The 27,866-nt window shown below is 47.5% G+C and overlaps 2 protein-coding genes across 5 annotated transcripts in view; both read left to right on the forward strand.

Annotated features, from left to right (window-relative positions):
* LOC135907570 (uncharacterized) overlaps positions 1-27,866 on the forward strand; it is a 136,942-nt gene that overhangs the window by 12,138 nt on the left and 96,938 nt on the right. The gene's annotated exons all lie outside the window — the stretch shown is intronic.
* The window catches only part of LOC135907569 (uncharacterized), a 51,432-nt gene that overhangs the window by 6,448 nt on the left and 17,118 nt on the right, over positions 1-27,866 (forward strand). Inside the window, exons 1-2 of one of the 3 annotated variants that reach the window (XM_065439252.1) lie at positions 3,826-4,413; positions 20,446-20,613. The exons of 1 other annotated variant lie outside the window; for it this stretch is intronic. In XM_065439252.1, coding sequence (XP_065295324.1) covers positions 3,832-4,413; positions 20,446-20,613 — 750 coding nt within the window. In that variant the 5' untranslated portion in view covers positions 3,826-3,831. Of the gene's footprint in view, positions 1-3,825; positions 4,414-20,445; positions 20,614-27,866 lie in introns of those variants that run through there. One more of the 3 variants, XM_065439251.1, reaches the window with a different exon arrangement.

Below are 27,866 nucleotides of genomic sequence, written 5' to 3' on the forward strand. Positions count from 1 at the left end.
ACGTGGACCATTTGAAACCGTGAAGAAGGGAGTCCATCATGCGTTCAAAAGGGGCAGGAGCGTTACATAGGCCGAACGGCATCACCTTGAATTGATAAAGACCGTCGGGTGTTACAAAGGCAGTCTTCTCGCGGTCGAGATCGTCCACGGCAATCTGCCATTAGCCGGAGCGAAGGTCAATAGAGGAGAAATAGCGAGCACCGTGGAGGCAGTCAAGGGCGTCATCAATCCGAGGTAGGGGATACACGTCCTTTTTGGTAACCCTGTTAAGGTGCCGATAATCCACGCAAAAGCGCCATGAGCCATCCTTCTTTTTTACCAGCACAACCGGTGACGCCCATGGACTACATGACGGTTCAATAATGTTCTTGGCAAGCATTTTGCGAACTTCGGTGTGAATCACTTGACGCTCAGCCGGTGATACTCGATACGGGCGGCGATGAATAGGAGGGGCATCTCCGGTATGAATGCGATGTTTAACAGCTGTTGTTTGGGCCAAAGGACGATCGTTAAAGTCAAAAATATCTTGGTAGGAAATCAGAACGCGGTAGAGCGCACGAGCGTGCTCGGACGGCATGTCGGGTGCAATCATTTTCTGTAAGTTGGCGATGGTACAAGTCGCCGACTGCGATGGTAGAGGAGGATCGGTTGAATTGTCGTCTATTGAAATCGATGCTACAGAGTGATCCTCGAATGAGCAAAGTTGGGCCAGAGACATCCCGCGTGGCAGCACTTGTGTCGTCAAGGCAAAATTGACCACTGGCAGGCAGACGCAATTCGCCGTAATAGATAAAATAGTATGAGGTAGTGTGATCCCGTGTGTAAGGAGGACGTCTTGCATAGGAGCCGCGATGTAGTGACCGTCGGGCACTGGTGGGGATGACACGAAGTCAACGTAGGTCAGTGCCGAAGGTGGCAAGCGAACGAAGTCGACGGAACTGAGGCGAGGAAGGTGTTCTTCAACGGGATCCAGAACAGGCAGGTCGAGGCGGAGAGTACTGGCGGAGCAATCGATGAGAGCAGAATGTGCGGAGACGAAGTCGAGGCCGAGGATGATGTCGTGGGGACAGTGAGCGATGACTGTGAATAGCACGGTAGTGGAGCGATCGGCGAAGGAGACGCGGGCGGCACACATACCAATAACGGGGGCTGTTCCGCCATCGGCGACACGGACAACAGGCGTCGTGGCGGGCGTGATTATTTTCCTCAGCCGGTTACGAAGATCCGCGCTCATTACCGACAAATGCGCCCCAGTGTCTATGAGAGCTGATACAGGAACACCGTCGACTTGCATGTCAAGAAGGTTCAGATGGGTGGGCAACGTCAGGACAGGATTTGGCGGCGTAGGGAGCAATGCAGCGTCACCTCGAGGCGCTGCATCGTCTAGTTTTCCGGCTGGGAGCGGCGTCCGAAGGGAGTCGGCGAATAGGAACGACGGGGCTGGGGAGAGCGAGATTGTCGTCGTTGGGGCGAAGGCGAACGAGAATAGGGGCGGTTCGGCGCAGGAGAATCGGTGGCGGCATTATCTGGGCGGGCAGCATAGGGACGAGAAAGGCCACCTGGCGGGCGAGAGTAGGCAGTATGTGTAGACTGGTTCAGGGAACTCCAGCGACTGCGGCAGTGCCGAGAAATGTGCCCGATTCGGTGGCAGTGGAAACAAATTGGCTTGTCGTCGGCAGTGCGCCATTCAGAGGGGTTGCGGAAACGTGGTGGGTAAGAAGGTGCGGGACGGGGTGGAATCGAAGATGCCGGGTGGGGATCAGGGCGATGGGCCGAGCAGATGGTGTGAATACCCATGTTGGCGAACTCCTGGCGGACAACTGCCTGGATCAGGGAAACAGTGACTGCAGGTGCATTGGAGGGGCTGGAGTCGAACGCAGCCGGATAGGCGGCCTCGATCTCACGCCGGACAATCCTGGTAACATCGCCAGTGTTGTTGGGACGAGGAGCGTCGGCACAGGAAGATGTCGCTGGGGTGTTGGGCAGACGCGCAAACTGTTGGTCGATACGTCGGCTTTTAGCGAATTCCAGGCGGCGGCACTCTTTTATAACTGCATCCACCGTCGCGACGTTGTTAAACACGAGCAAGTTGAAGGCGTCATCGGCAATGCCTTTGAGGATGTGGGAGACGTTGTCGGACTCAGTCATGTGTGCGCCAACTTTGCGGCATAGAGCCAAGACGTCCTGAATGTACGTGACGTAGGGCTCCGTTGACGTCTGCACACGACCGGAAAGCGCCTTCTGCGCGGCAAGTTGGTGACCGTAGGGGTTGCCGAACAAGTCTCGAAGCTTTTGCTTAAGCGAATCCCAACTGGTCAGCTCATCTTCATGCGTCCGATACCAAACGCGAGGGGTGCCACCGAGGTAAAAGACGACGTTGGCGAGCATGATAGTTGGGTCCCACCGGTTGTTGCGGCTGACGTGTTCGTAAAGACTGATCCAGTCCTCGCCGTCCTCCCCATCTTTTGCCGAGAATACGCCAGGATCACGGGGAGCGGAGAGGGTGATGTAGGTCGTCGAAGTGGCAGCAGGTGTCGGAGCCGGTGGAGTCGGGTTTGCGTCGCCGGGAGCCATGAAGGTAGGCTCGACGGACCGTCCACTGCGAAGCTCCGTGACGAGGTACAGGGAACGTCCACCTCCACCAAATATGTTACGTAGGAAGACACCGACGAAAAGCTATTTACAAGTATATTTACAAGGCAATACGCCGCAGTTGACCAAGAGGCAACAGCCCGCGCTAGCTTCCAATCGTCGTCTTCGTCTTCTTCCTGCGCGGCTCTTCGTCAGTGGGAATACGACCCCGTAGCAATATGATGAAGCATACTCATAGGAGGCCACTAGCGTCCTAGCTAGCACTGCAGCAGATGTGCTTAAAAGTATGTGAAGGCGTTCAGCAATCGTGACAGCCGATGCAGCCTTTCGAAAGAGCGAGATAGAGTAAGCAAGTGCCTGTCGTCTGCGAGAAAAGACTCGCGTTTGCAGCGAGCAGGCGTCGTAGCAGACGACACTTGTAGCATTCCACTCAAGGGCGCAACACTTTCTCACAATACAACATTTTTATTTCCATAAATACTTGATGAGCATTTTTATATAAGTACATGCACGGTTGTTATTGATGTTGCAAAAATAAATAAATAATTATTCTCTGGCATTAAATCAGGAACAGAATTGCACACGAATGCATACCCTGGTGTAACCAGTTGATGAACCATAGTAAACCGTGCTTCACTCTCAAAGTCATACAAAGTTTATGTAGCGTCTTGTACATTATATAATATACTACAGATATAAAATTAGATTTCACGCTATAATACTTGAGTATAGCTTTGTTTACTGCGCCGCAAGCAAACGCCACTAGTCTAAAGATTGAAGTCAATCCGAAGCCTGTACTTCCCATCATTCCCATGTAGGTTGAGGCAGGGCTCATGAGAACCCCCGTAGACACTAGCGCCACATTTCCCTCTAGGCATTTATTTAGAAACTCTATGACCCAGACGCCTCCGCGCTAGCGGAGGCGTTCCTGGGTTAGGAAAAAATTGTTGTTGAGGTCTGGGGACCTTGGGTTTGTGGGCAGGATGTGCGTCGGCCGTCGGCATTGTACTTTGAAGTCCAGAAAACCACGGCCCGCCTCCCTAGGCCGTGGAGTCATCGTAGCAGATGTGCGACGGACGATGTGCGGTAATTGGTTTAGATTCTTCTCCCGTTATATGGCAGCTAATCTTTCGACTGGTCTGTGTCGCGACGTTGAACGTGCGTGGACTTAGCGGGCGTAGAAGGCAATGCCAAGTTAACCGTATTCTTATTCTATAGGGGCACGACATCGCATCCAAGATGTCGCACTCACGCTGGTTATTATTACAGGCTACGATAACGCTCATGGTATCGTCCATGCGTCTTCGCCCGGATCGACAACCGCCTGCCGACCTGCTGCTACCGCCTGCCAATCCGCATCGACGATTGCTAACTTCAGCACATCACCCACCAGTTACAGATGAATCCAAGTGGTCCACCTGGCAACCTGGGATTACACGTGCGTTCACGGCGGCCGAGGCAGGATATAAAGGACAGCTGGCTGGCTCCCACTTCGGGCACGACATCGCATCCAAGATGTCGCACTCACGCTGGTTATTATTACAGGCTACGATAACGCTCATGGTATCGTCCATGCGTCTTCGCCCGGATCGACAACCGCCTGCCGACCTGCTGCTACCGCCTGCCAATCCGCATCGACGATTGCTAACTTCAGCACATCACCCACCAGTTACAGATGAATCCAAGTGGTCCACCTGGCAACCTGGGATTACACGTGCGTTCACGGCGGCCGAGGCAGGATATAAAGGACAGCTGGCTGGCTCCCACTTCGGGCACGACATCGCATCCAAGATGTCGCACTCACGCTGGTTATTATTACAGGTTAGTTACCTGAAAGCTACGCATTGTTTTAGAAGTAGTAATTACTCTTTGTTGGCGGTGTCGTGCCCACCACAGTCTGTTGAAAAATTGAAGTTTTTGATGGCTCTGTTTACTTGCAAATTTCGTTCCTTGTCTGCTATTTTGCTGTTGCTTTCGGGAGATATAGAATCTAATCCTGGCCCTATGACAAAAGGTGAAGCTGATTCACTTGCCCAAGCTATAGATGCTATCCGCCGGCTTGAAGAGGGTCAAGCTTCCCTGATAGCCGATTTGAAGTCTGCCAGGGAGAAGCAAGTGGAAGCTGACGACAAAATTAAGATCTTAAGCGATAAGATTGTGTCTTTGGAAAAGGCAATGGAGTTAAATTGCAAAATTAAAGCTGGGACAGATTCCGACGCCGTACGCGTGGTGTCTGAGCAGGTGGCGGTTATTAAGGCACGCTGTAATGACTCCGAGAATAGGCTGCGACGCTCGAATCTGGTTTTCTTCGGTTTGGAAGATAACCCTAGAGAAGACTGGATAAAGTCGGAGCAAAAAATAATTGACTTCTGTGGGGATAAGCTGGGCATCAAAATAAGTGAACAACAATTTGAGCGGGTGCATCGGTTGGGAAGATACTGCGAGAACAAACGGAGACCAATCATAGCCAAGCTGACCGTCTTTAAGGACAAAGATCGCATTCTCTCTTCGGCACACAAACTGAAGGGAACGTCATATTCCATTCGCGAAGATTTTTCACCGGAAACTCGACGTGCTAGACAAAAGCTAATTGAATTTGCGAAAACCCAGAATAAGGCTTTCAAGCTTTCAGTGGACAAGCTGCGTATTGAATCGAGAACTTATATCTACGATGGTTCTGCAAGTGCAGTTGTCCCGCTGAATAGATAGCTACGGTTTGGAGCATGCGCACAGAGTCACCAAGTACTAAAGCTAACCCCGACTTCACCCTCGCTATCATTATCGTACGCCAACATACGAAGCATATTATCAAAGCGCGATGTCATCTCTTCCTTCTTGGAAGACAGCAAATCGGACATTATCGCTTTCACAGAGACATGGCTGCATTCTGCAATAACAAATAATGAAATCTTTTCATCTTCAAACATGTACGACATATATAGGTGTGACCGCACTATTAAAAGAGGAGGTGGTGTCTTGATTGGTGTAAAGAAAACCATTGCGTCATTTTTAGTCAACACTAATTCTGATCTCGAGATTGTTTGGGTGGCCTGCACGATGTCATCTTCTAGAATACTAATAGGTAATTGTTACCGTGCACCAGATTCTAACAATTCTTTCATTAATGCTCTCCGCGACACAATCAACAAAGCCATTGAACTCTTCCCGGCTGATTTAATTTATCTTCTTGGGGATTTCAATTATCCACTAATCGATTGGACGAATTTATCATCTCCTTGTCATATATCGTCTGAATTCATCAACTTGTCGTTAGACTTTAATCTATTTCAAGCTGTCACGAAACCCACACGTGGTGCCAATGTTCTAGACCTCATTCTTAGTACAGCACCTGAAACAATAGGTCACATAGAATATTTGGATGGTTTCAGCGACCAGCATTTGCTCCAAATAACGATAAACACAACGCCACCGGTTACGGGCAAAACGACAAAACAAATTCGTGATTACAATAAAGGCAATTATAGAACAATAATCTCAGAATTTGAAACTTTCTTCGAAAACACAATGTGGCCATCATTTTACGATAGATCCGTTGAAGAAAACTGGCTCATGTTTAAAAATACACTGTGCGCATTAGTAGACAAGTATGTTCCACTCGTTAATATAACTAACGATAAGTTGCACCCTTGGTTTACTAAAAAGCTTCATCGCATGAGGAACAAGAAGAAACGCTTGTATAATATCGCTAATCGAGATCGCACATCAGCAGCGTGGCAGAATTACAAAACGTACCTGAAATCGTACTGCTCAGCTTTAGGCGAAGCTAAAGATAAATATTTTTCTAATGATCTTCCTGAGCTGCTTAAGAACAATCCTGCCAAGTTTTGGAAAATAATAAAGCCTAACAACGAATCAGATGAATTGTCATTACATAACAGCAGCAATATTTCTATTCCAGCCAGTGAATGTTCGGAGGTCTTTAATTCATTCTTCAGCTCTGTATTTACACAAGAGAACACTTCAAATATACCTTTTGTTTCAGAATTAGGCTACCAATACATGGAACCTATTGAGGTCACTTTGGAGGGCCTCTCTTCTCTCATAAATAACCTTAAAATGTCTTCTTCATGTGGCATAGATGGTATAAACTCAAAGATTTTAAAGAATACCGTAGAAATATCTAGCAAAATTCTTTTTTACATATTCAGACAATCACTTGCGACAGGCCACCTTCCCGCAGATTGGAAGATGGCGAAAGTTATACCTGTATTTAAAAATGGCAACAGGAACTCCTGTGAGAATTATCGTCCCATTTCATTGACATGCATTCCCTGCAAGTTGCTTGAACACATTATCGCTTCGCATATTTACAGACATCTTGAGACTAACAACTTCCTTTTTCATAATCAGCATGGCTTTAGGAAGGGTCTCTCGTGCGATACACAATTATTTGAATTTACAGCAGACCTACACACTAACTTAAATTATAACTTACAAATTGATTGCTTGTTCCTTGATTTTTCGAAGGCATTCGACCGTGTAGCACATTGTCGCCTAATATCAAAACTCTCCGCACTTAAATTAGACTGTCTGACCTTGTCATGGCTCCGAAATTTCCTGTCTAATCGTCAGCAGTTTACTATTGCAAATAACTACTCTTCCTCCGTAACAGACGTTTCTTCTGGTGTACCACAGGGTAGCGTCCTCGGTCCCTTGCTTTTTCTAATATTTATTAACGACTTACCTCAAAATTTGTCCTCCACCATCAGAATATTCGCCGACGACTGCATAATTTATCGCCCAATTAAAAACTCAGATGATCATCTCATTCTTCAGCAAGACCTTCAACAAATCAATAACTGGTGCAATAAATGGCTAATGACATTAAATACCACAAAATGCAAAGTAATGTCTTTTACCCGGAAGTCGGCAACCTCACAGTATCCCTACCATATTAACAATTACACTGTTACAACAGCTACACAATATAAGTATCTAGGGGTTCTATTCACATCAAATCTTTCTTGGACAGACCATATCACGTCCATTTCAGCTAATGCCTCCCAATCGTTGGGGTACTTGCGACGCAACTTAAGAAATGTTCCTTCAAACGTTCGCAAGCTAGCCTACCTAACTCTCGTTCGTCCCAAGCTCGAGTATGCATCTCCCATTTGGTCCCCTCACCAGAAATACCTAATTGAAACGCTAGAACGGATCCAGAATAGAGCAAGCCGCTTCATCATAAACGATTACAGCTACCGGTCTAGTGTTACACAAATAAAACTTAAACTTTCATTACAATCCTTGAGCACTCGCCGAGACATTGCCCTTTTAACACTGTTCCACAAATTCCTTCACTCCACTCGAACACCCGCATGCTTGAAACGACCCTACTCCACGTCACATAGGCTTCATAATCATTTCAGCTATGCCCGTCTTTACGGGTCTACAAAGGCATTCCATTGCTCTGCTCTTCCTCGTGCTATCAGAATATGGAATTCGCTCCCTGACAGCATTGCAAGCCAATCTAACTACGATTCATTCCGTGATGCCTTGACTGAATACATGACTAACGAAAAGTGAAGTTTTACGTTTGTCGCACAATGCTTTCTATACTTGCACTATATTTACAGCTTATTTTCGCATTATTGCTGTTATGTCGCTATGTTTACCGTTTCGTTGGAATGTCGCGTCCGTAACTTTTCTGTCATTGTTTTTCATCATTAGTGTTGTTATTAATTACACGACTTCACTGAAAAATCTGTGTGATTTATTCCTTGTTATTATATTATGTTTTTTATGTTTCTTCTTTTCCCTAGTGAATCGTGATCTAAATAATTCTTTTTTCATCTCAGTTGTACTTTGGTTGTAGGTTGTCAACAGATACGGTTTATAGATGCCTTGTATTCAATGTATTTTCTATGTACTGCCCCCCTTACTCAATGCCTCACTTTGAGGCCTGTAAGGTATTTTTAAATAAATAAAAATAAATAAATAAAAATAATATTGACTTATTGGCCATTCAAGAAACAAAAATTGCAACTGATGAATGCTCATGAGAACTGATGAATGCACTGATGAATGCACGGAGCAAATGGTTAACGTTTTCCGCCCTAGATATACCTTAAGTGTATGTCATGCGGCGGGTAGGTCTGGGGGCTGCCTTATTCTTTTGCGTAGCAGTGTTGCTGTAGTTGAAGGCGCCACATCATCAGAAAATGGCAGAATGGTCCTCTGCGATTTTACTTTTTCAGAGCTGCCTTGGAGGGCTGTATGTGTTTATGCTCCGAACGTAGCACGGGAACGGGAAGTCTTTTTTTGGTGATATTCAGCAGTACTTGAATTGTGAAAAACATGTAATATTACTGGGTGATTTTAATTCTGTTTGCTTTCCAGAAGATAAATCTAAGTTGACTAGTGTTTGTGATAAAAGTGCGTTGCTTTTAAGTTCTATTGTAAGGCAACAAGAGCTTGAAGACTCTGGTTATGTGTTGTCAAGTGAAAACCATACCATGTATACGCACTATCAAGGTCAGTGTCATGGCAGGCTAGATAGAATTTATGCTCCATTAACCTTTGTACCGTTATTTTCAAATTATCAAGTGTTACATGTTAGTTTTAGCGATCATTGCCTCGTTATGTCAACCATAGGAAAGAAACAAAAACCATCGAAATCCAGCTGGGACTTATGGAAGCTAAGCGATAAGCTTTTGCAAGACGACGTTTTTCAAAAGGCAGTTCAAGAAAAGCTCGAAAATTTGCTCAGCATAACTACGTCAGCGTTCTTCATTGCAGAATGGGAACTCTTCAAAAGAAACGTTAAATTCACCGCGACAGAAAGAGCATGCGTAGTCTATCACAAAGAAAAAGAGCGTGAGAAGGAATTACACCTTAAGCTAAAATATATGCTCAGCGCAGAAAGCTCTTCGTCTGGCTTATTTTCGAAAGAAATCAAAGAAGTTAAGTCTGAACTTGAAGTCATGGATGAAGAAAAGTACAGGGGTGCGGTATTAAGGGCAAGGGCGGAGAGTTTGTGGATGGGGGAGACGCCTACCAAGCGAGCAATAAGTGACGCGAAGAAACACGCGGTTTCCAAAGAAATAACATAAATAAGTTATCAAGGGGAAGTCACTAGTGATGTTGGAATAATTGAGCACGCATTTGGGTCTTATTATGAAAGTTTGATGGGGAAAAATACATGTGATATCGAAAGGTTTAGAACTGACTTCTTGCCATTAATGCCAACATTATCAGACAAGGTCTGTGAAGCGTTCGACAGACCAGTAAGCCTTTCAGAAGTTGAGGATGCGATTGACGAACTTACTCCCGGTAAGTCGCCGGGGCCTGATGGTCTGGGAGGGGCTTTCTATAAGAGATTTAAAAGTGGAATGGCTGTAGCATTACATCGCGTGATAAGGGAGATGTACGAGAATAAGGAAGCACCTCCTTCTTTTTGGACATCGCACGTTATTTTAATTCCTAAAGTAAAAGATCGTGCGCGACTTTTGGCGGTTGAAGCCTACAGACCAGTAAGCTTGACAAATACGGACTATAATGTTTACACTAAAGTACTGGTGCGACGACTGCAGACCGTTATAAAAGAACTTGTGGGCCCCCATCAGACATGCGGTATCAAAGGCAGATCGATCTTTTCGAATATACATACTGCAAGGACCATACTGGAATGCTGCGATGACAGAGAGGGCAGAGTCGCTATGATACAAATTGACCTTGAAAAGGCTTTTGACAGAGTCGTCCATGATGTCATATTTCTGATCTTAGAACATGTTAAAGCCGGTGCAGTGATAACAGATGGAGTAAGAATGGTGTACAAAGATTGCACTGCGTAGTAATTAATAGGAGATTAGGCGCAAGTATAAAAGTGGAATCATCAGTAAAACAAGGATGCTGCTTGTCGCCTCTTTTATTTGCCTTGTATTTAGAGCCTTTCTGTTTGAAAATAATTAAGAGCCAATCTATTCGTGGGTTTATCTACGCAGGAATTGAGACTAGAGTTCTGGCTTATGCAGATGACGTGGCAATTTTTGCCGTGATACAGAAAGGGTGAATAACACTATGAAAGAGGTTGTTTCTTTTTGCGCCGCAACTGGAAGTGTTGTCAGCTGGACTAAGTGCCTAGGTTTGTGGCATGGCAGCTGGCCACAGGTACCCGAGTTTTTTTTTTTTTTTTTTTTGCAATATGAACTGGAGAGTTACCCCTGGAAAATATCTTGGGGTGCCATTACAACATTATCGTGACAGTGCCGTGCATTGGATCGAAGAAGTAAAAAGAGTTAAAGATCAGACAGAAAAGTGGGGCGGGCATACTTTTTCGACGTTTTCAAGAGCTAGTGTTTGCCATTTGTTTTTAGTTACAAAGGTGTATTATGTACTAGTGTTATGCATGGCAAGGATTTCGGTGCAGAAACTTCACAGTGTTTGCGGTATATATATGGGGTCCACTTGGGAGAGAACTAGCTGGTGTAACTTATTTCATTCGGTGAAGAACGGAGGACTACGATTAACACATTTGTTTTTGAAACAGACTGTTAGTAGGTTCTTTTTCTTAAGGGACCAAAGTGATATAGTTCTGCGTACTGTTATTAAAGTGAGATTGAGTTCTTCCTTGCCTGAGTGGGTTGTCTCATCAGCAAATGAACGTACTAGAACAACAATTGGCTTTCTGAGGGAAGTTGTAATGTCCTTTTCTTTACTGAAAGCGCATTTTTCGAATGAATTTTTTACTTCAGTGACGCGTAAGAAACTTTATAGTGATCTGGTTGATGTTTTCTTGCCGCATCCTGTTTACCGTATGATGCATAACTTAGGACCTGAACGCAATGTGCTGAAACGCGTTAGAAAAATGCCGGTTAGATCTTCAGCGAAAACCTTCTTTCTTCAATTGCATTCGGGCACTCGCCTTGTGAAGCCATGGCTGCAAAGCAAGGGCTTCTTTGTTCCATGGTCTGTTAACTGCATCATATGTAAGAAACCTGAAACTATTGAGCACATCTTTTTGGATTGCCATGACTCAGTTTTCTTGTGGGATGTTCTCAAACGAACTCTCAAGAAAGAACTGCCGTTAAGTCCTTTCGGTATTCGGTTCTTACCGTGTGCAGACACAGGGGGAGTGCCGGCTGACTTGGTAATGATTTTGTGTATGAGCAGCGTGTGGAAAACGCGCATGAATGTCAGGAATGCCTACGTAGATGAAAGGTCTGCGAGGGAACACCTAAGTGAAAGTCTTAGGTACACGCGTGATGCCCTCAAGCACATTATTGAACCGCCAGAGTGGTTTGAGGAGCTTGACACTTTGGTGTATGTGATATCCTCTTTGAGTGCCTTTTAAATATGTACAGACTCTCGAAGTGATGTAATATTATTTTTCTGCACCAAGTGACCTACTTTGTACGCGTTTGAGTGGTGTTGAAATCAAGGTAATAAAAAAAAACTGATGGCTCAGTGGTAGCGTCTCCGTCTCACACTCTGGAGACCCTGGTTCGATTCCCAGCCAGCCCATCTTGCGAGTGGTTTATATTTATGAATTGCCTTCCGGGATTTTTCGCTCATGGCCAACGCGGCCGACACCGGCTTTTCTGCGACACGAGGTCCTTAACGCGGTCGCGTTAAAATAGAAACAAAACCATGGCGCTGACTTCCCCGCGTGTGTATTTCTATCTTGTCCCCGGAATTTGCGCTGTGCTAGCATGGCAACGGATTACCGGCGCACCGTTGTTGCTCCGCTCAACCACTGAGTATAGCGAGGGAGCCCCCCGCTTATATCCGCAAGCGGCCCATGGCAGAGCGAGAAACGCGGTCGCTTACAAGCGACCCTAAGCGCCGCTGCCTTCCGCTCTCAATCCAAGAAGGCTGCCTTCTGTGCAACCATGCAAATTTAAGTGGAGCTTCGTTCTCTACTACGCAGCACAAGCGCTTCCGCATTGTTGCGAGAAGCCGCGCGTATGCGAACCTGTTTCAACGCCTCGCAGCGTGGGCGCGATGTGGTGTGCGCACTGAACACTTCGCAGCGCCGCAGATTTTCTATTTCCGACGATTTAAACGTGGACAGAAGGCAACGGTTATCTATGTATAAGACACTGCTCAATAACAGCTTCTGGATAAAATAGCACCGCTAGACTAAACACGTTGCCAGCGCATTGGCCCCAGCTGTCAGCGAGGATTAGACTTGATCTGGAAGGCACTCGAATATCATGCTTACTTTTCGCTCAGAAAAAAACTTGGCGTTAACGCGTTACAAGAGCGCGTCTAGATGTTTTATAAGCAATTAAATTCTACATAATTATCTCATTCTGTGGAATTTACAAAGTATTATTTAGTTTTGTCTCACTGCGCTGGTCAAAGGACGCTGCATGTCGGAACGGTCGGCTTCGCTACGCTCAACGCTCAACTGAAACGGCTCACTCTTCTCTGTGGTTCCCTGTGGGGCAACACGAAGCGAAGCGCGTCGCAAGAACGCTCAACGTAAAAACTATAAGTCATTAAAAAAGGGAAATTAGGCATCTGCCCAGTCGTAGAAATTGCTACAAATGAAACCCAAACGGGTTCCTCGAAAGAAGAGCCTCGCAGTTGAAGAAAAATTCGTCCTGATCCGAGACGAATTTTTCTTCAACTGCGAGGCTTTTCTTTCGAGGAACCCGTTTGGGTTTCATTTGTTGCAATTGCTACGATTGGGTATAGATGTCTCATTTTTCACATTTTACTTTTCTCCACATTGCGGGTTTCCGCAGAACTATTCCGTTAATCTCTATTTAAAGCGTGGCGGCTGGGGCGCGTTCTCTTTCGGTAGGCCCAGAGTTCAAGGTCACGTGACCTGAATTTCGGACGCCATTTTTCTAAGAAAGCGATCTTTGCATATCGACTAGAATACCGATTGCTTTCGCATTTCTAAACAAAGCAGTGCATTATAAACACCGCGTGGTGCTCAAAAGACAACAGCTAGCGGGTTGCTCGACGGAATTTCTGCGCGGTGCTTCCGGAGAGGCAGCACTCGTCGGCGATCGGTCTGTGCCGGTTCTGGCGACCGACGCCATCGGAGAAGCGGCATTCGCTGTGCTCGCCCCGCCGCGACCAGTCGGTGCCGCCAACTGCACCAACGTTGGCTACAATGATTATGAACAGCAATATGCTCCGATGTCTTCGAGAAGAATGAACACCCAAAACGCATCACTTTGGTTGTCAGCGAGTACTTGCTCGTGTAAGGCCTGCACATCTTTTTTTTTTTCGGATCGTTCAGTTCTTGGCCATTCACTGAAGTCTTGAGCTGCGTTCTTACTGCTATACAAAATTACACAACTACTGGCGGCCGCCTGTGAACGCATTTACAAGTCGCTGACCAATTTTTTCGACGCAGACAGTGTGGCTAAAATGCCCGAACACTCGGATAGTCCGAGAAAAATAAAACGAATTGTGACGGTAAAATTGATTTTCTTGCTTTCAGCGACTGCACAGTGTAAAATTCGTATACCGACGTTTACTCGGTGTTGTGCTTCAATAAAATTAAATTTACTTGAAATTTCACGATGGCGGAGGCCGCAATCGCCCTTCCGATGCGCACACTTCGTCGGTTGTCGTGGTTACAGGTACCGCGCATGGCGGCCCCTCGTCTCCACTGCACGGTCAGTTTAAGCTCTGCTGCGCAGCATCAGCTTGCAGCGTTGTTGGCTTCACGCCCACACGCGAGATTACCACGCTCCGTGAGGTAAGCGCAGGCAGAAAATCGGTGTAGCGTTCAGAGGATACTTGCCGCGGCTGGCCGCCCAAACTCCGCCTCTCGCATGTGGCCATCCGTGCAGCCCGTGCAGGTCATGTGACGCCTGATCCGGGTTGTGGAGTACTCGCGCAAACATTTCAAAGGCCAAGTTTCCGCAACGGCAAGCCACCTGCCAGAACCGCCACCTAGGACTTATCTGCGTCGCTTCGTCACAGTCGGCTACCAGAGTTGCCGTTTGGTGCCGAGTGTGTGGCACGGTGACGATGACAATGTCATCGCGGGCAGGACAGCGACTTGCATCTAGTAACAGCTTGCACGAAATTGACGGTTTGCAAAAATACTGTTGCGCATGCGCGAACACGGTTGTCACGAGCGCCCTCTACATGGTTAGGCACGAGAAGCAGACGAACAACCAACGCAGCTATAACGCGCCTTGAGACGACGGTTTGTGGTGGTTATGATCGCGGTATTTTCGTGAAAAGGACGGCTCGTTGTGTTGCATATTGTGCACAAAGTGTTTCACCAGCAAACAGAGCACGAGTTTATTTCGGTTTCCGTCCGAGAAGAGCTATCCGGCGAGGAAAGCAGCATGGATATGCGACGGTCGGAGATGCCATCACAGCACACAACTTGCTCGCTCCTCGCAGAGCCGGTTCTCATCGCGCTATTTGCTGCTACTGAATTGTCATATGCCAGTGCTGTGAGGTAATTTCGGCCCGCAAGCTTCGAGACACCTTTAAACGCAGCCGCATTTTGCCGGAATAGGGATAGCTCAGGATGGGGGGACGAGAACGGACAGCGCTTGCGAACGCGGAGTGGTGTCACTCAGTTGTCGCTGACATGTTATTATACTAAATATTATACAGTGATGTCGAAAGTGCGCCTCATATGACAATCAGCGCTTAGTACTACGTCACTGAAGTAAACAAAACACACCATTCGAGGGCAGTTGGTGCGACCGACAGGCAGCGCGCAGCGACCACCATGCGACGGAATTCGGCTGGTTTGCTCTTTTCTGCCGATGGTGTACAGATAGCCAAATGTATTTCTTATTTAGCCTTTTAATATTGATGCATGAGTCGAAGAGCTCGCAAAAAACTATGCGTTCAATTACTAGCAGAAGCTTCTTCGTAACCGGCGACACCCACGGCCAGCGAGCAAGGCCTACCGTCTTCGTCGATGGCAATTAGAGCGTATACAGTCGAGAGAACGGTGCGTCGTTTGAGACATTCCCGTATTTGCCATGCGCGAAAAAAGGACCGTCGTAACAAGTCAAACAGCTCCGTAAAGCTTTGCTTTGTTCCAGATGGGCCATATTAGTAGGATAAACGCTCCTAAGCGGAACATCACGCTCGGCGCACTGACTTTGTCGGGAGCCGCCGATTGCTCGAGCCGGCAGGCCTAGCTCCCGGTTGTCGAAGCATCAGCCGACGGCGCTTGTAATGAAAACGGAGCGCGCCATAAAGTGTTTATTTTCGTGAGTATTTTAGCGTCTGGACGATTATCTCGCGGTTAAATGAACGCAGAGTTAGTTCTCTCTATACTCTGTCGGCAGCAAAGAGCAAATAAGGCTAGCCGCCTTGCACGGTGGTCGCTGCGCGCGGCCAGTCTGCGAAACCAAGTGTGGACACTCGGCGACACATCGGCAGCGTGTTTCGACGACGCGCACTCTGCTCTTTGTTAAAGAAGTGTATTTCGCTCGCATCAGTCCCGTGCTGGCATCAGCAACCCCAAATATACGATATTTTTAACGTAATCGTCCTTCAGGGCCGAGCCTCGATGAGCCTGGCGAATAGTGGCAGTTATAGAAAGCAGATATTGCCACACGCGATCAGTTTGAGTGGTACGCTTCAAGAAGTCGGAGGTCTATAACATGTACGAAAACTGGAACGGAGTGACGGCGTCTTCAATTATTTTTGATGCCATGAACACACGCGGTTGCCGCGGAAGAGGCCAGGCAGCAGCCGAGAAACGAAACTCGCTTTCTAACCACATACTCTCGCACGCAGAGCACTGCAGCTTTGCCTGTTGTTCGCCAGATGGCGCTCACTATATTGCAAACCGGTATTGCTAGGTAAGGCGCGAGTCAGGAAAACAAGGCAAGGGATACGAAAACTCAAGAGCTAGTGGGATGAAGAGGTTAAGAAGGCCATAAAAAAACGTCAGGAAGCCTCCAGGGAACACAGGTATTCCAAAAGTAAGGGAGAACCTGAAGCAGAAGTAGAGAGGAAATGGGTAAACTACATAAAATGCAAAAGGGAAGCATCTTATTTGATCAACGAGAAAATCAAGACAAAAGGGTCCCAATGGATGTCAAAAATAAGCAATAAAAAAGATAAACAGGCAGCTAGGAAATTCTGGCAACATCTGAACTCCTTGGGTAATAGGACAAGCCTAGAGCAGAGGTATATAGTAACAGCTCAAGGTACTCGGTTAGAAGGAGAGGGGGCAATGGAGCATATAGGAACCATGATGAGGGAAAAATTTACAAAACAGACAAATGGTACATGCAGTACGTCGGAGAGGGATAGCCCGGTCAACCCACTGCTTTCGATTGGACAAAAAGAGTGGGAAAGGGCGGAGAAGAGGGTACCAAGTAGCACATCGGCAGGCCCCGATGGTATTCCAATTATGTTAATAAAGAAATTGGGCCCGAAATCTAAGAAAGCATTGAGGGAGGTGGTGAGCAAAATGCTAGTGGATGGTAAAGTACCTGACGAATGGAGGCTAAGTAGGATGAGAATGATATATAAGGGAAAGGGGGACAAAGCTGACATAAATAACTACCGGCCTATAACAGTGACGTCAGTGGTTTACAGGGTGGTTATGCAGATTATAAAGGACAGACTGCAGGCATGGGTAGAGAACGAGGGGGTACTTGGAGAGCTACAAAATGGGTTCCGGAAGCATAGGAGGCTAGAAGACAATCTGTTCTCGCTAACACAGTGCATTGAAATAGCTGAAAAGGAACACAGACCCCTATGGCTGGCTTTTTTGGACATCAAGGGAGCCTATGACAGTGTACTTCAAGAGGGCTTGTGGGGCATTCTGGAAACTTTAGGAGTGCAAGATGGAGTAACCAATTTCTTAAAAGATATCTATAAAGGTAACCGGGTGATTATACAATGGGAAAAGCAGGTTTCGGAGCCTGTAATGATTCGGCGGGGGCTTAGGCAGGGGTGCCCATTGTCGCCTCTGATGTTTATGCTGTACCTACAAGGTCTAGAGGCCAAAATACAGCAAAGCGGACTCGGCTTCAACCTATCATTTCTCAAGCAAGGAAAATTGATTGAACACTCATTACCAGGACTGATGTACGCGGATGATATTGTATTAATGGCTGACAATGCAGAAGATCTGCAGGAATTAATGGACATATGTGGTACAGAAGGAGACAGATTAGGCTTGAAGTTTAGCAAAGAAAAATCAGCAGTCATGATTTTTAATGATAACAGTTGCAGCGAGCATAAGATACAGGAGGCCACGCTGGAGATAGTCGATAAATACAAGTACCTTGGGGTGTGGATAAATAATGGCATTGAGTATCTGACAGAGTACGAAAAATATCTAACGACTAAAGGTAACAGAAGTGCAGCGATTATGAAGAGTAGGGCACTGTGGAACTACAATAGGTACGAGGTAGTACGAGGGATATGGAAGGGGGTAATGGTACCAGGGCTGACTTTTGCCAATGCGGTTCTATGTATTAGAACAGAGACCCGACAACAGTTGGAAATTAGGCAACGTGGGGTGGGTAGGCTCGCTCTGGGAGCACATGGCAAGACACCAAATCTTGGAGTGCAGGGGGATCTGGGATGGTCTTCTTTCGAGGGCAGAGAGGCTAGTAGCAAGATAGCCTTTGAGGAGCGATTGAGAAAAATGGGGGAAATTCGGTGGGCTAGGAAGGTTTTCAGTTACTTATACACGAGGAATGTTGACACGAGGTGGAGGAAGCGAACTAGAAAATTGACAAGCAAATAATTGGGCAGTAGCGGGGGGACAAGTAAGGAATCATCTGTCAAGGAAAAGGTTAAGGAGGCAGAGAGGGGTATGTGGAGTACAGAGATGCAAACCAAATCGGCATTGGAGACATACAGGACGTTTAAGCAAGAAATAGCCAAAGAAAATATTTACGATAACTCTAAGGGAAGCTCATTGTTGTTCGAAGCCAGGACAGGTGCACTGAGGACTAAAACGTACCGAGCCAGATACCAGGAGATAGATTTGGTATGCGAGGCGTGTAGAGAGGAGGAGGAAACGGCGGAACACCTGATACTTGCTTGTAAACAACTTCACCCTGCAGTTCAATCTAACGGGGAACTATTCAAAGCCTTGGGTTTCAAAGACAGTGAAAGTAGAATAGACTTTGAACAGGTACAAATAACTAAACGGAGGCTATCTGATTGGTGGACAATATCAACGCAAAAGTAAAGGAGTAAATACATAGGTATGCATGCATATAGAACGATTAAAGGCTAGGTGGCGCGCGTCGCCGCCGCCCGATTCAAAGGGTTGAGCCACAATCATCCATCCATCCATCCAACCGTGAATGAAGCATAGAGCGCTATGGGGATACAATAGGTACGAGGTCCTCCGAGGTATGTGGAAAGGAGTAATGGTTCCAGGACTTACTTTTGGAAATGCGGTTGTTTGCTTTAAATCAGGGGTACAATCAGGACTCGACGGGAACCAAAGGTCAGTGGGTCGCCTCGCATTGGGCGCTCACGGGAAGACTACAAATGAAGCTGTGCAAGGGGATATGGGCTGGACTAGTTTTGAAGTGAGGGAAGCTCGCAGTAAAATTGAGTATGAAGAACGGCTGAGGAATATGGAGGAAAGTAAATGGGCTGGGAGAGTGTTCAGGTATCTGTACAGGCAAAACATTGATTCACAGTGGAGGAAAAGAACTAGGAAGCTTACCACCAAGTATGCGGCCTGTGGGGTGGGCAACACAGCAACAAAGAAGGTCAAGCGGAAGGTCAGAGAGGCTGAATTAATCTCATGGGTGGCGGCAATGGAAAAGAAACCTGTCATGAGTAACTACTTAAGGGGAAAAAACGAAATTAGGAAAGAAACCATTTATGATAACTCAAAGGGAAGCTCATTACTTTTCGAAGCGAGATCGGGATGCCTTAGAACACGCACCTATAAAGCGAGATATAGGAAGGAAGAAGAAGCATGTGCTTGCTGCGGTAAAGCTAGGGAAACGACGGAGCATATTTTATTAGAATGTGAAGACGTCCAGAATCCAGCGGTCGATTTAGGCACCACTGGCCTCCTTGAAGCCCTTGGGTTCAGCGGGAGCAGTGGTAAAGCAAACAGGTCCGCAATAGACATCAGTAAGAGGCGATTGGAGGATTGGTGGAAGAAAAGTAGGGAAACGACAAAGGAGGGAGACGTACAAAAGCACAGTTCACAATAGGGTATCAGAAAATTTGGATGTGGTAGTTCATAGTGTTTTTTTTTCATTGGTTAACCTAGGTAGGATATTAGACAGCATAGTAGCAAGAGCTTGGTGGCGCAAGCCACCGCCCCGTTCCAAAGGGGACGCTCATAACATCCATCCATCCATCCATCCATCCGTCCATTTACCGGCGCGTGGCAAATGGGCGTGAGACCAAAAGAAATTTTTTCCCCAATTTTTTGCACTCGAGAGTGGGGGTGCGGGACTAAGACGACGAGTGTCCTTACACGAGTAAATGCGATACATACAATGAAGCAATCTTACCAAAGCTGAAGGGCTGGCAATTGCCTGAATTTTTATTAGCCACCTTTAAATATTGCGTAAGCAGACGATGTCTGCACATTTTGGTCAGTGGACATGACACAAGTCTCAGGCAGTCGTCTCCGACATTTTTGCAGCTCGGATTGGGTTGGCGGCGGCTGATGTCGAATGTCATGCCGAGGAGCCGCGCGTTCTAGGTCATGCGTCACTTTCGGGGAGCGCCAAAGAAGCGAGTTTTTCTGGTGCATTAGGTGGGTGAGAGTGAAAAAAAAGGAAGTGTGGGAAGCCGGTCACGTGCTAGAGATAGAAAAGGGTCCTTTCTTTCTTTGAAGAGCTTGCATACCTTTAAAGATATTTCTGCACCTGTAGCTGTAGCATAGCAGAGTTCGTAATGGTCACCTCGTCATTCTGCTCGTCCTTTTTCATTCCTGGCCAGCTGGTGGAGTACCTGCAGAAGCAGGTGGCTTTCAGCCCCCCCAGCTTGCACTGCCACGTCCGGCCGGGTGACCTTGAGTCTCCCTTCTGCATGGACTCTACCATGATGATGACCTCCCAAGTCATGCGCGCTCTGTTGAAGGCGGCGGCCACTACCACACACACAGGGGTATGCGCTTTATTTTAAAGGCTCTGGTCTTTCTCTGTGCCACACGAATGAGCTGCACGAAAGAATCGCTTCACATGGATTCCAACATTTGTGCTAGATATTTTTTTTTTTCGTTTTGTGCGTGTCAAAGCATAGCAATCTCAGAATAAATCTTTCCGTCGCATCTCCACTCCTCTCACGTGCCTTGCGTGACGTAGGAATGAGTGTAAGTCAACTCACCGAAGTAGGCATCACCAAGCAGGAGTTACGTTAGCGTTTCGCCGTGGAAGCACTCTGGGAGCAGCCGGCGTCCCAGATATTTCGGTCTTGCTGTACCGATCCTTCGCAAAAAAAAAGTGCCTTTATTAAGCACATTTTTGTTCTTATTTTAAGGAATCGAACACCGTTGCTTGTTTTGTGCAGTGTGCGTCTGAACGATTACAGGTGCAAGCGGTAGTGTGATATCTAACGACAATAATTTGAGTAGTTATTTCGTCGCTTTGTTTCAAAACGGAGAAGTTATTAATAAACGAATTGCTGCCTCACCGGTCATAGAGAGTAGATCTGTAATCATGAAATGGCAACCGGCAACGCAGATTGGTCAGAGATGATACTAGCCGCGATCTTAAAATTGGTGTAGTGCATGTTCGCAACGGCACACTCCACCGCACCGACGCGATACTGTGAACTGATCTATACAGACGCTGCCCAGCTGGAAGAAAAAAACCGGGTGAAGGCCGCAGGACAGGCAGCGAAACACGCCAGGGAGACAGAGCACACTGCCCAGCTAGCAGATGAATTGAATACTGGAGTTTTACTTGCCAAATGCATGATTTCATTATGAGGCTACTGAGGCCTCCAAAATAATTTTGATCGCCAGGAGATCTTTAACGTGCCCCCAATGCACAAGACAGGGGCGTTTTTGCATTTCACCTCAATCAAAATGCGGCCGCCGTGGTCGGTATTTGATCCAACGACCTCGTGCGGCACCATAACTGCTAAGCCACCGCGGCGGGTAGAAGTGCCTGAATCAGCGTGGCGCCAGCTCTCGAGGCAACGCGAAACCCGCGCCGCGAAACTTACGAACCGCTGGTGTTCAGCGCCATAAGGTGATAGCGAAGTGCATGGCGCCCTGTATCTGCCGTTTGAACGTCGCCATTGTAAATGACAAATGCAACTTCAGCGTATTAGAAGTTATAGCTTGATTGATTTTCTGAACAAAGATTAGGAAGAACTCGCGAGTAATATTATTTGTAACTAGTTTGGGCAGTAACTAGCGTATGTAATGTGGTCTTGTACAAAGGGTTGGCGGCCAGAGACCGCATTAGTTTAAAGTTTTGACTGGTTGGCCGGACGATCTCGCTTTCTTCTCCCAACTTTCCCGGGTGTTCTAGTTTAGTGCCCGGATGACGGCTCTGGTTTTTAGCAGAAGGTCACTGACAACGGAAGCTAAAAGCAGTTCATGGTTTAAAAAACTCATTGGGTTCTTGAGAACACTTCCTCGAGAGCTTTTACTGTCAAATAATATTGCTTGTTCGTATCCAATGAGCACCACTGAAACTGAACCAGGTAATAAATGGAGTCATTGGCAGCAGCCGGGAGAAGCTAGGTACACATTATATCGTGGTAACGCTTGCTAGCACAAAGTTGCGGTTCACCATTGTCACAGCGGGCACTAGATAGTACCTGTTTGCTCCCATCGCCCTTACTAACGGAATGCACAGCGTAGAGGGGCTACATAACACGAATTAACAAGGCCATTGTGTAGTATGGTTACGGCCTTCATCCTGCCGGATGGCTTATATCAGTTCAAAGTCAAGCCCTTTGACCTATATAATGCTCCTGCGACATTTGAACGTATGACGAACTCTCTGCTGCGAGGCTACAAATGGACCACCTGTCTTTGTTACCTTGACGACGTTATTGTTTTAAAGCGAAAGCTGTACTGGCCGCGAACTTGCGATTTCGCCGTGGCCGTGCTCCGAGGCGGCACTTGACGCCCCACCGCGTTCCTCGTCGTTAATTGCACTCGCCTCCGCTCGCTTCGCCAGCTGCGTCGCATGCCTGATAAATGTCGGAGGATTGAAAAGTATAGCTTGCGTGCGCTGCAACCACAGTTTAGGTGGCACTATGGACGGCGACAATTCTGATAAGCAGGAGGAGGCCTGGAGTCGACATCGCAACGAGATGAAGAGGAAACAAATCGCCCAGCAAACAGACGAACAGCGCGCCGAACGACTGGCTAAACACCGTAACATAGCTAGACAACCAGACTAACCAAGACTTGCAATCAAGATTAACCAAGGCTAACCATGCAAGGCTAACCTTACCTTTCGCTACGTATATCCTGGCATATCCGAGCTAAGGCACTGCCCATTTTTTTTTCTCTCTCTCACCCCCTAGTCACTACTGTGCATGCGCCACTAGTAGCGCCGAGCCACAGGTGTTCCGCCGCTGCGAAGCGCCGCGCCTTTCCGCCGCCGCCATGTGGTATGACGTCACACCGCGCTCCTCGTCGTTGCGCTCGCTTCCGCTCGCTTCGCCAGCTGCGTCGCATGCCTGATAACATGTTGGAGGATTGAAAAGGAGAGCTCGCGTGCGCCTCAACCCCAGTTGAGGCGGCAGTATGGCTGGCGACAATTCTGATAAGCAGGAGGAGGCCTGGAATCGACATCGGAACGAGAGGAAACGAATCGCCCAGGAAACAGACGAACAGCGCGCCGAACGACTGCCTAAACGCCGCAACATAGCTAGACAACCAGACTAATCTGGACTTGCAGTCACGATTAACAAAAGCTTACCATGCTATGCCTTAGCTTTCGCTACCTATATCTAAGCTAAGCCACTGCCAATTTTTTTCTCCCACGTTCGGTAGCCACCTTACCCGACTCGATGCAGTTCTTGCGGTCTTCCGAAAAGCCGGCCTTCAACTGAACTCCACGAAGTGTCGATTCGGGCGCCGTCAGATTACCGTGTTGGAACACCTCGTTGACGCATCCGGTGTGCTACCTGATCCGGAAAAACTTCGTGCCGTTCCCCGTTTCCGTGTGCCACGTTCTGCCTCTGACGTGCGCTGCTTTGTCGGCCTGTGTTCTTACTTTCGCCGTTTCGTCAAAAACTTCGCTGACGTTGCTCGGCCTTTGACAGATCTTCTAAAGAAGAACACGCCATTCTCATGGGGCCCGGAGCAGGCTCACGCATTCGCCACTCTCATCGGAGTTCTGACCACCCTCCCACACTTGCCCACTTTATCCGTCTGCACCGACTGAAGTCCACACTGAGGCAAGCGTCCGTGGCATCGGCGCTGTTCTCGCCCAACAACAGAATGGTACCGAGTGCGTGATAGCTTACGCAGCCGCCTGCTGTCACTTGCCGAGAGAAATTACTCCATCACCGAGCGGGAGTGCTTGGCTTTACTTTGGTATGTCGCAAAGTTCCGGCCATATTTGTACGGCCGCACGTTTTTGGTCGTTAAAGACCACCACGCCCTCTGCTGGCTGTCTTCCCTCCGGGACCCCACAGGACGGCTTGGTCGCTGGGCTTTCCGGCTCCAGGAACTTTCATTTCTTGTCAACTATAAGCCTGGACGTGTGCACAAGGACGCTGACTGCCTCTCGCGTCACCCCGCGGATCCTCCTGATCCTGTTGCGCATGATCCGGTGACCTGCGTGATGGCTTTGACTGACATGACAAACACGCGCGCTCAACAACAACGCGGCGCATCCTTACAGTCCATCATCGCCGGGGTGCAATATGGCCGCACCGACGGCACGTGCCACATGTTCGTGCTGCACGACGGCATCCTCTACCGCCGCAATATCAGCCCTGACGGCCCTAAATTGCTCCTTGTCCTTCCTCGTCATCTGCGATCCGTCGTTCTCGAACAACTTCACGATGCACCGACGGCGGGACACCTTGGAGTTTTGCGTACATACGACCACGTACGACGCTGGTTCTTCGGGCTGGGTATCTACCGCTTTATGCGGCGTTATGTCGCAACTTGCGAATTGTGTCAGTGCCGGAAGAAACCTCCCCTGACACCTGTCGGACGACTCCATTCAACTGAAGTTCCCTCTGAACCGTTCTTTCGTGTACGCCTTGACCTTCTTGGTCCTTTCCGAAGATCGACCACTAGAGGGAATGAGTGGATCGCCGTCGCTACTGATTACGCGACGCGCTACGTGATAACAAATTCGTTGGCGGCTAGTCGCGCAACAGACGTCTCCGATTTCTTCTTTCACGACGTCATTCTCCAGCACGGTGCACCTCGAAAGTTACTCACAGACCGCGGCCGCTCGTTCCTGTCTCAAGTTGTGGACGACCTCCTCCGCTCTCGTGCCACTGAGCGCAAGCTGTCTACCGCCTACCACCCACAAACGAACGGTCTTACGGAAGGTCTCAAGCGAACACTCATAGAGATGCTGTCAATGTACGTTTCCAACGATCACCGCGACTAGGATGTCACGCTGGCCTACGTGACATTGGCGTATAACTCGTCCCGACATGACGCCGCAGGATATTCACCCTTTTATCTTTTGTATGGTCGTGACCCCACATTGCCGTTTGACACTATCCTACTTTCTGTGCCACGTGCTGCAACTGAGTACGCTGGTGAAGTCATCGATCACGCTCACATGGCGCGTCAAATCGCCCGATCTCGCTTATTCGCCTCGCAGCATCTCCAAAAAGAGCGTTAAGACCGGTGCCATCGCTATGTTCACTTCGCCCCAGGTGCTTGGGTGCTGGTTTGGTCACCATGTCGTTGGATCGGCCTCTCCCTGAAGCTCCTCTCTCTCTACACAGGGCAATATGAAGTCCTACGTCAAGTTAATGACGTCAATTACGAGATCGCGCTGCTACAGTTTTCATCATCATCATCATCATCATCAGCCTCATTACGCCCACTGCAGGGCAAAGGCCTCTCCCATACTTCTCCAACTACCCCGGCCATGTACTTATTGTGGCCAAGTTGTCCCTGCAAACTTCTTAATCTCATCCGCCCACCTAACTTTCTGCCGCACTCTGCTACGCTTCCCTTCCCTTGGAATCCAGTCCGTAACCCTTAATGACCATCGGTTATCTTCCCTCCTCATTACATGTCCAGCCCATGCCCATTTCTTTTTCTTGATTTCAACTAAGATATCAGTCACTCGCGTTTCTTCCCTCACCCAATCTGCTCTTTTCTTATCCCTTAACGTTACACCTATCATTCTTCTTTCCATAGCTCGTTGCGTAGTCCTCAATTTAAGTAGAACCCTTTTCGTAAGCCTCCAGGTTTCTGCCCCGTACATCAGTACTGGTAAGACACAGCTGTTATATACTTTTCTCTTGAAGGATAATGGCAACCTGCTGTTCATGATCTGAGAATGCCTGCCAAACGCACCCCAGCCCATTCTTGTTCTTCTGATTATTTCAGTCTCATGATCCGGATCTGCAGTCACTACCTGTACTAAGTAGATGTATTCCCTTACCACTTCCAGTGCCTCACTACCTATCGTAAACTGCTGTTCACTTCCGAGACTGTTAAACATTACTTTAGTTTTCTGCAGATTAATGTTTAGACCCACCCTTCGGCTTTGCCTGTCCAGGTGAGTGAGCATGCATTGCAGTTGGTCCCCTGAGTTACTAAGCAAGGCAATATCATCAGCGAATCGCAAGTTACTAAGGTATTCTCCATTAACTCTTATCCCCAATTCTTTCAAATACAGGTCTCTGAATACCTCCTGGAAGCACGCTGTGAATAGCATTGGAGAGATCGTATCTCCCTGCCTGACGCCTTTCTTTATTCGGATTTTGTTGCTTTCTTTATGGAGGACTACGGTGGTTGTGGAGCCACTATAGATATCGTTCAGTATATTTACATACGGCTCGTCTATACCCTGATTCCGCAATGCCTCCATGACTGCTGAGGTTTCGACTGAATCAAACGCTTTCTCGTCATCAATGAAAGCTATATATAAGGGTTGGTTATATTCCGCACATTTCTCTATCACCTGATTGATAGTGTGAATATGGTCTATTGTTCAGTAGTCTTTACGGAATCCTGCCTAGTCCTTTCGTTGACGGAAGTCTAAGGTGTTCCTGATTCTATTTGCAATTACCTTAGTAAATACTTTGTTGGCAACGGACAGTTAGCTGATCGGTCTATAATTTTTCAAGTCTTTGGCATCCCCTTTCTTATGCATTAGGATTATGTTAGCGTTTTTCCAAGATTGCGGTACGCTCGAAGTCATGAGGCACTGCGTATACAGAGTGGCCCGTTTTTCTAGAACAATCTGCCCAGCATGCTTTAACAAATCTGCTGTTACCTGATCTTCCCCAGCTGCCTTCCCCCTTTGCATATCTCCCAAGGCTTTCTTTACTTCTTCCAGCGTTACTAGTGGGATTTCAAATTCCTCTTGACTATTCTCTCTTCCAGTATCGTTGTGGGTTCTACTGGTACTGTATAAATCTCCATAGAACTCCTCAGCCACTTGAACAATCTCATCCATATTAGTAATGATATTGCCGGCTTTGTCTCTTAACGCATACATCTGATTCTTGCCTATTCCTAGTTTCTTCTTCACTGCTTTTAGGCTTCCTCCGTTCCTGAGAGCATGTTCAATTCTATCCATATTATACTTCCTTATGTCAGCTGTCCTACGCTTGTTGATTAACTTAGAAAATTCTGCGAGTTATATTCTAGCTGTAGGATTAGAGGCTTTCATACATTGCCGTTTCTTGATCAGATCTTTCGTCTCCTGCGATAGCTTACTGGTATCCTGTCTAACGGAGTTACCAGCGACTTCTATTGTAAACTCCTTAATGATGCCCATAAGATTGTCGTTCATATCGTCAACACAAAGGTCCTCTTCCTGAGTTAAAGCCGAATACCTGTTCTGTAGCTTGATCCGGAATTCCTCTATTTTCCCTCTTACCGCTAACTCATTGATCGGCTTCTTATGTACCAGTTTCTTCCGTTCCCTCCTCAAGTCTAGGCTAATTCGAGACCATTCTGTGGTCACTGCAGCGCACCTTGCCGAGCACGTCCACATCTTCTATGATGCCAGGATTAGCGCAGAGTGTGAGGTCTGTTTCATCTCTAGTTTCGCCATTCGGGCTCCTCCGCGTCCATATTCGGCTATCCCGCTTGCGGAAGAAGGTATTCATTATCCGCATATTATTCTGTTCTGCGAACTCTACTAATAACTCTCCCCTGCTATTCCTAGAGCCTATGGCATATTCCCCCACTGACTTGTCTCCAGCCTGTTTCTTGCCTACCCTGGCTTTGAAGT

Source organism: Dermacentor albipictus, chromosome 1 (genome assembly GCF_038994185.2).
Source record: "Dermacentor albipictus isolate Rhodes 1998 colony chromosome 1, USDA_Dalb.pri_finalv2, whole genome shotgun sequence".
Lineage (NCBI taxonomy): Eukaryota > Metazoa > Arthropoda > Arachnida > Ixodida > Ixodidae > Dermacentor > Dermacentor albipictus.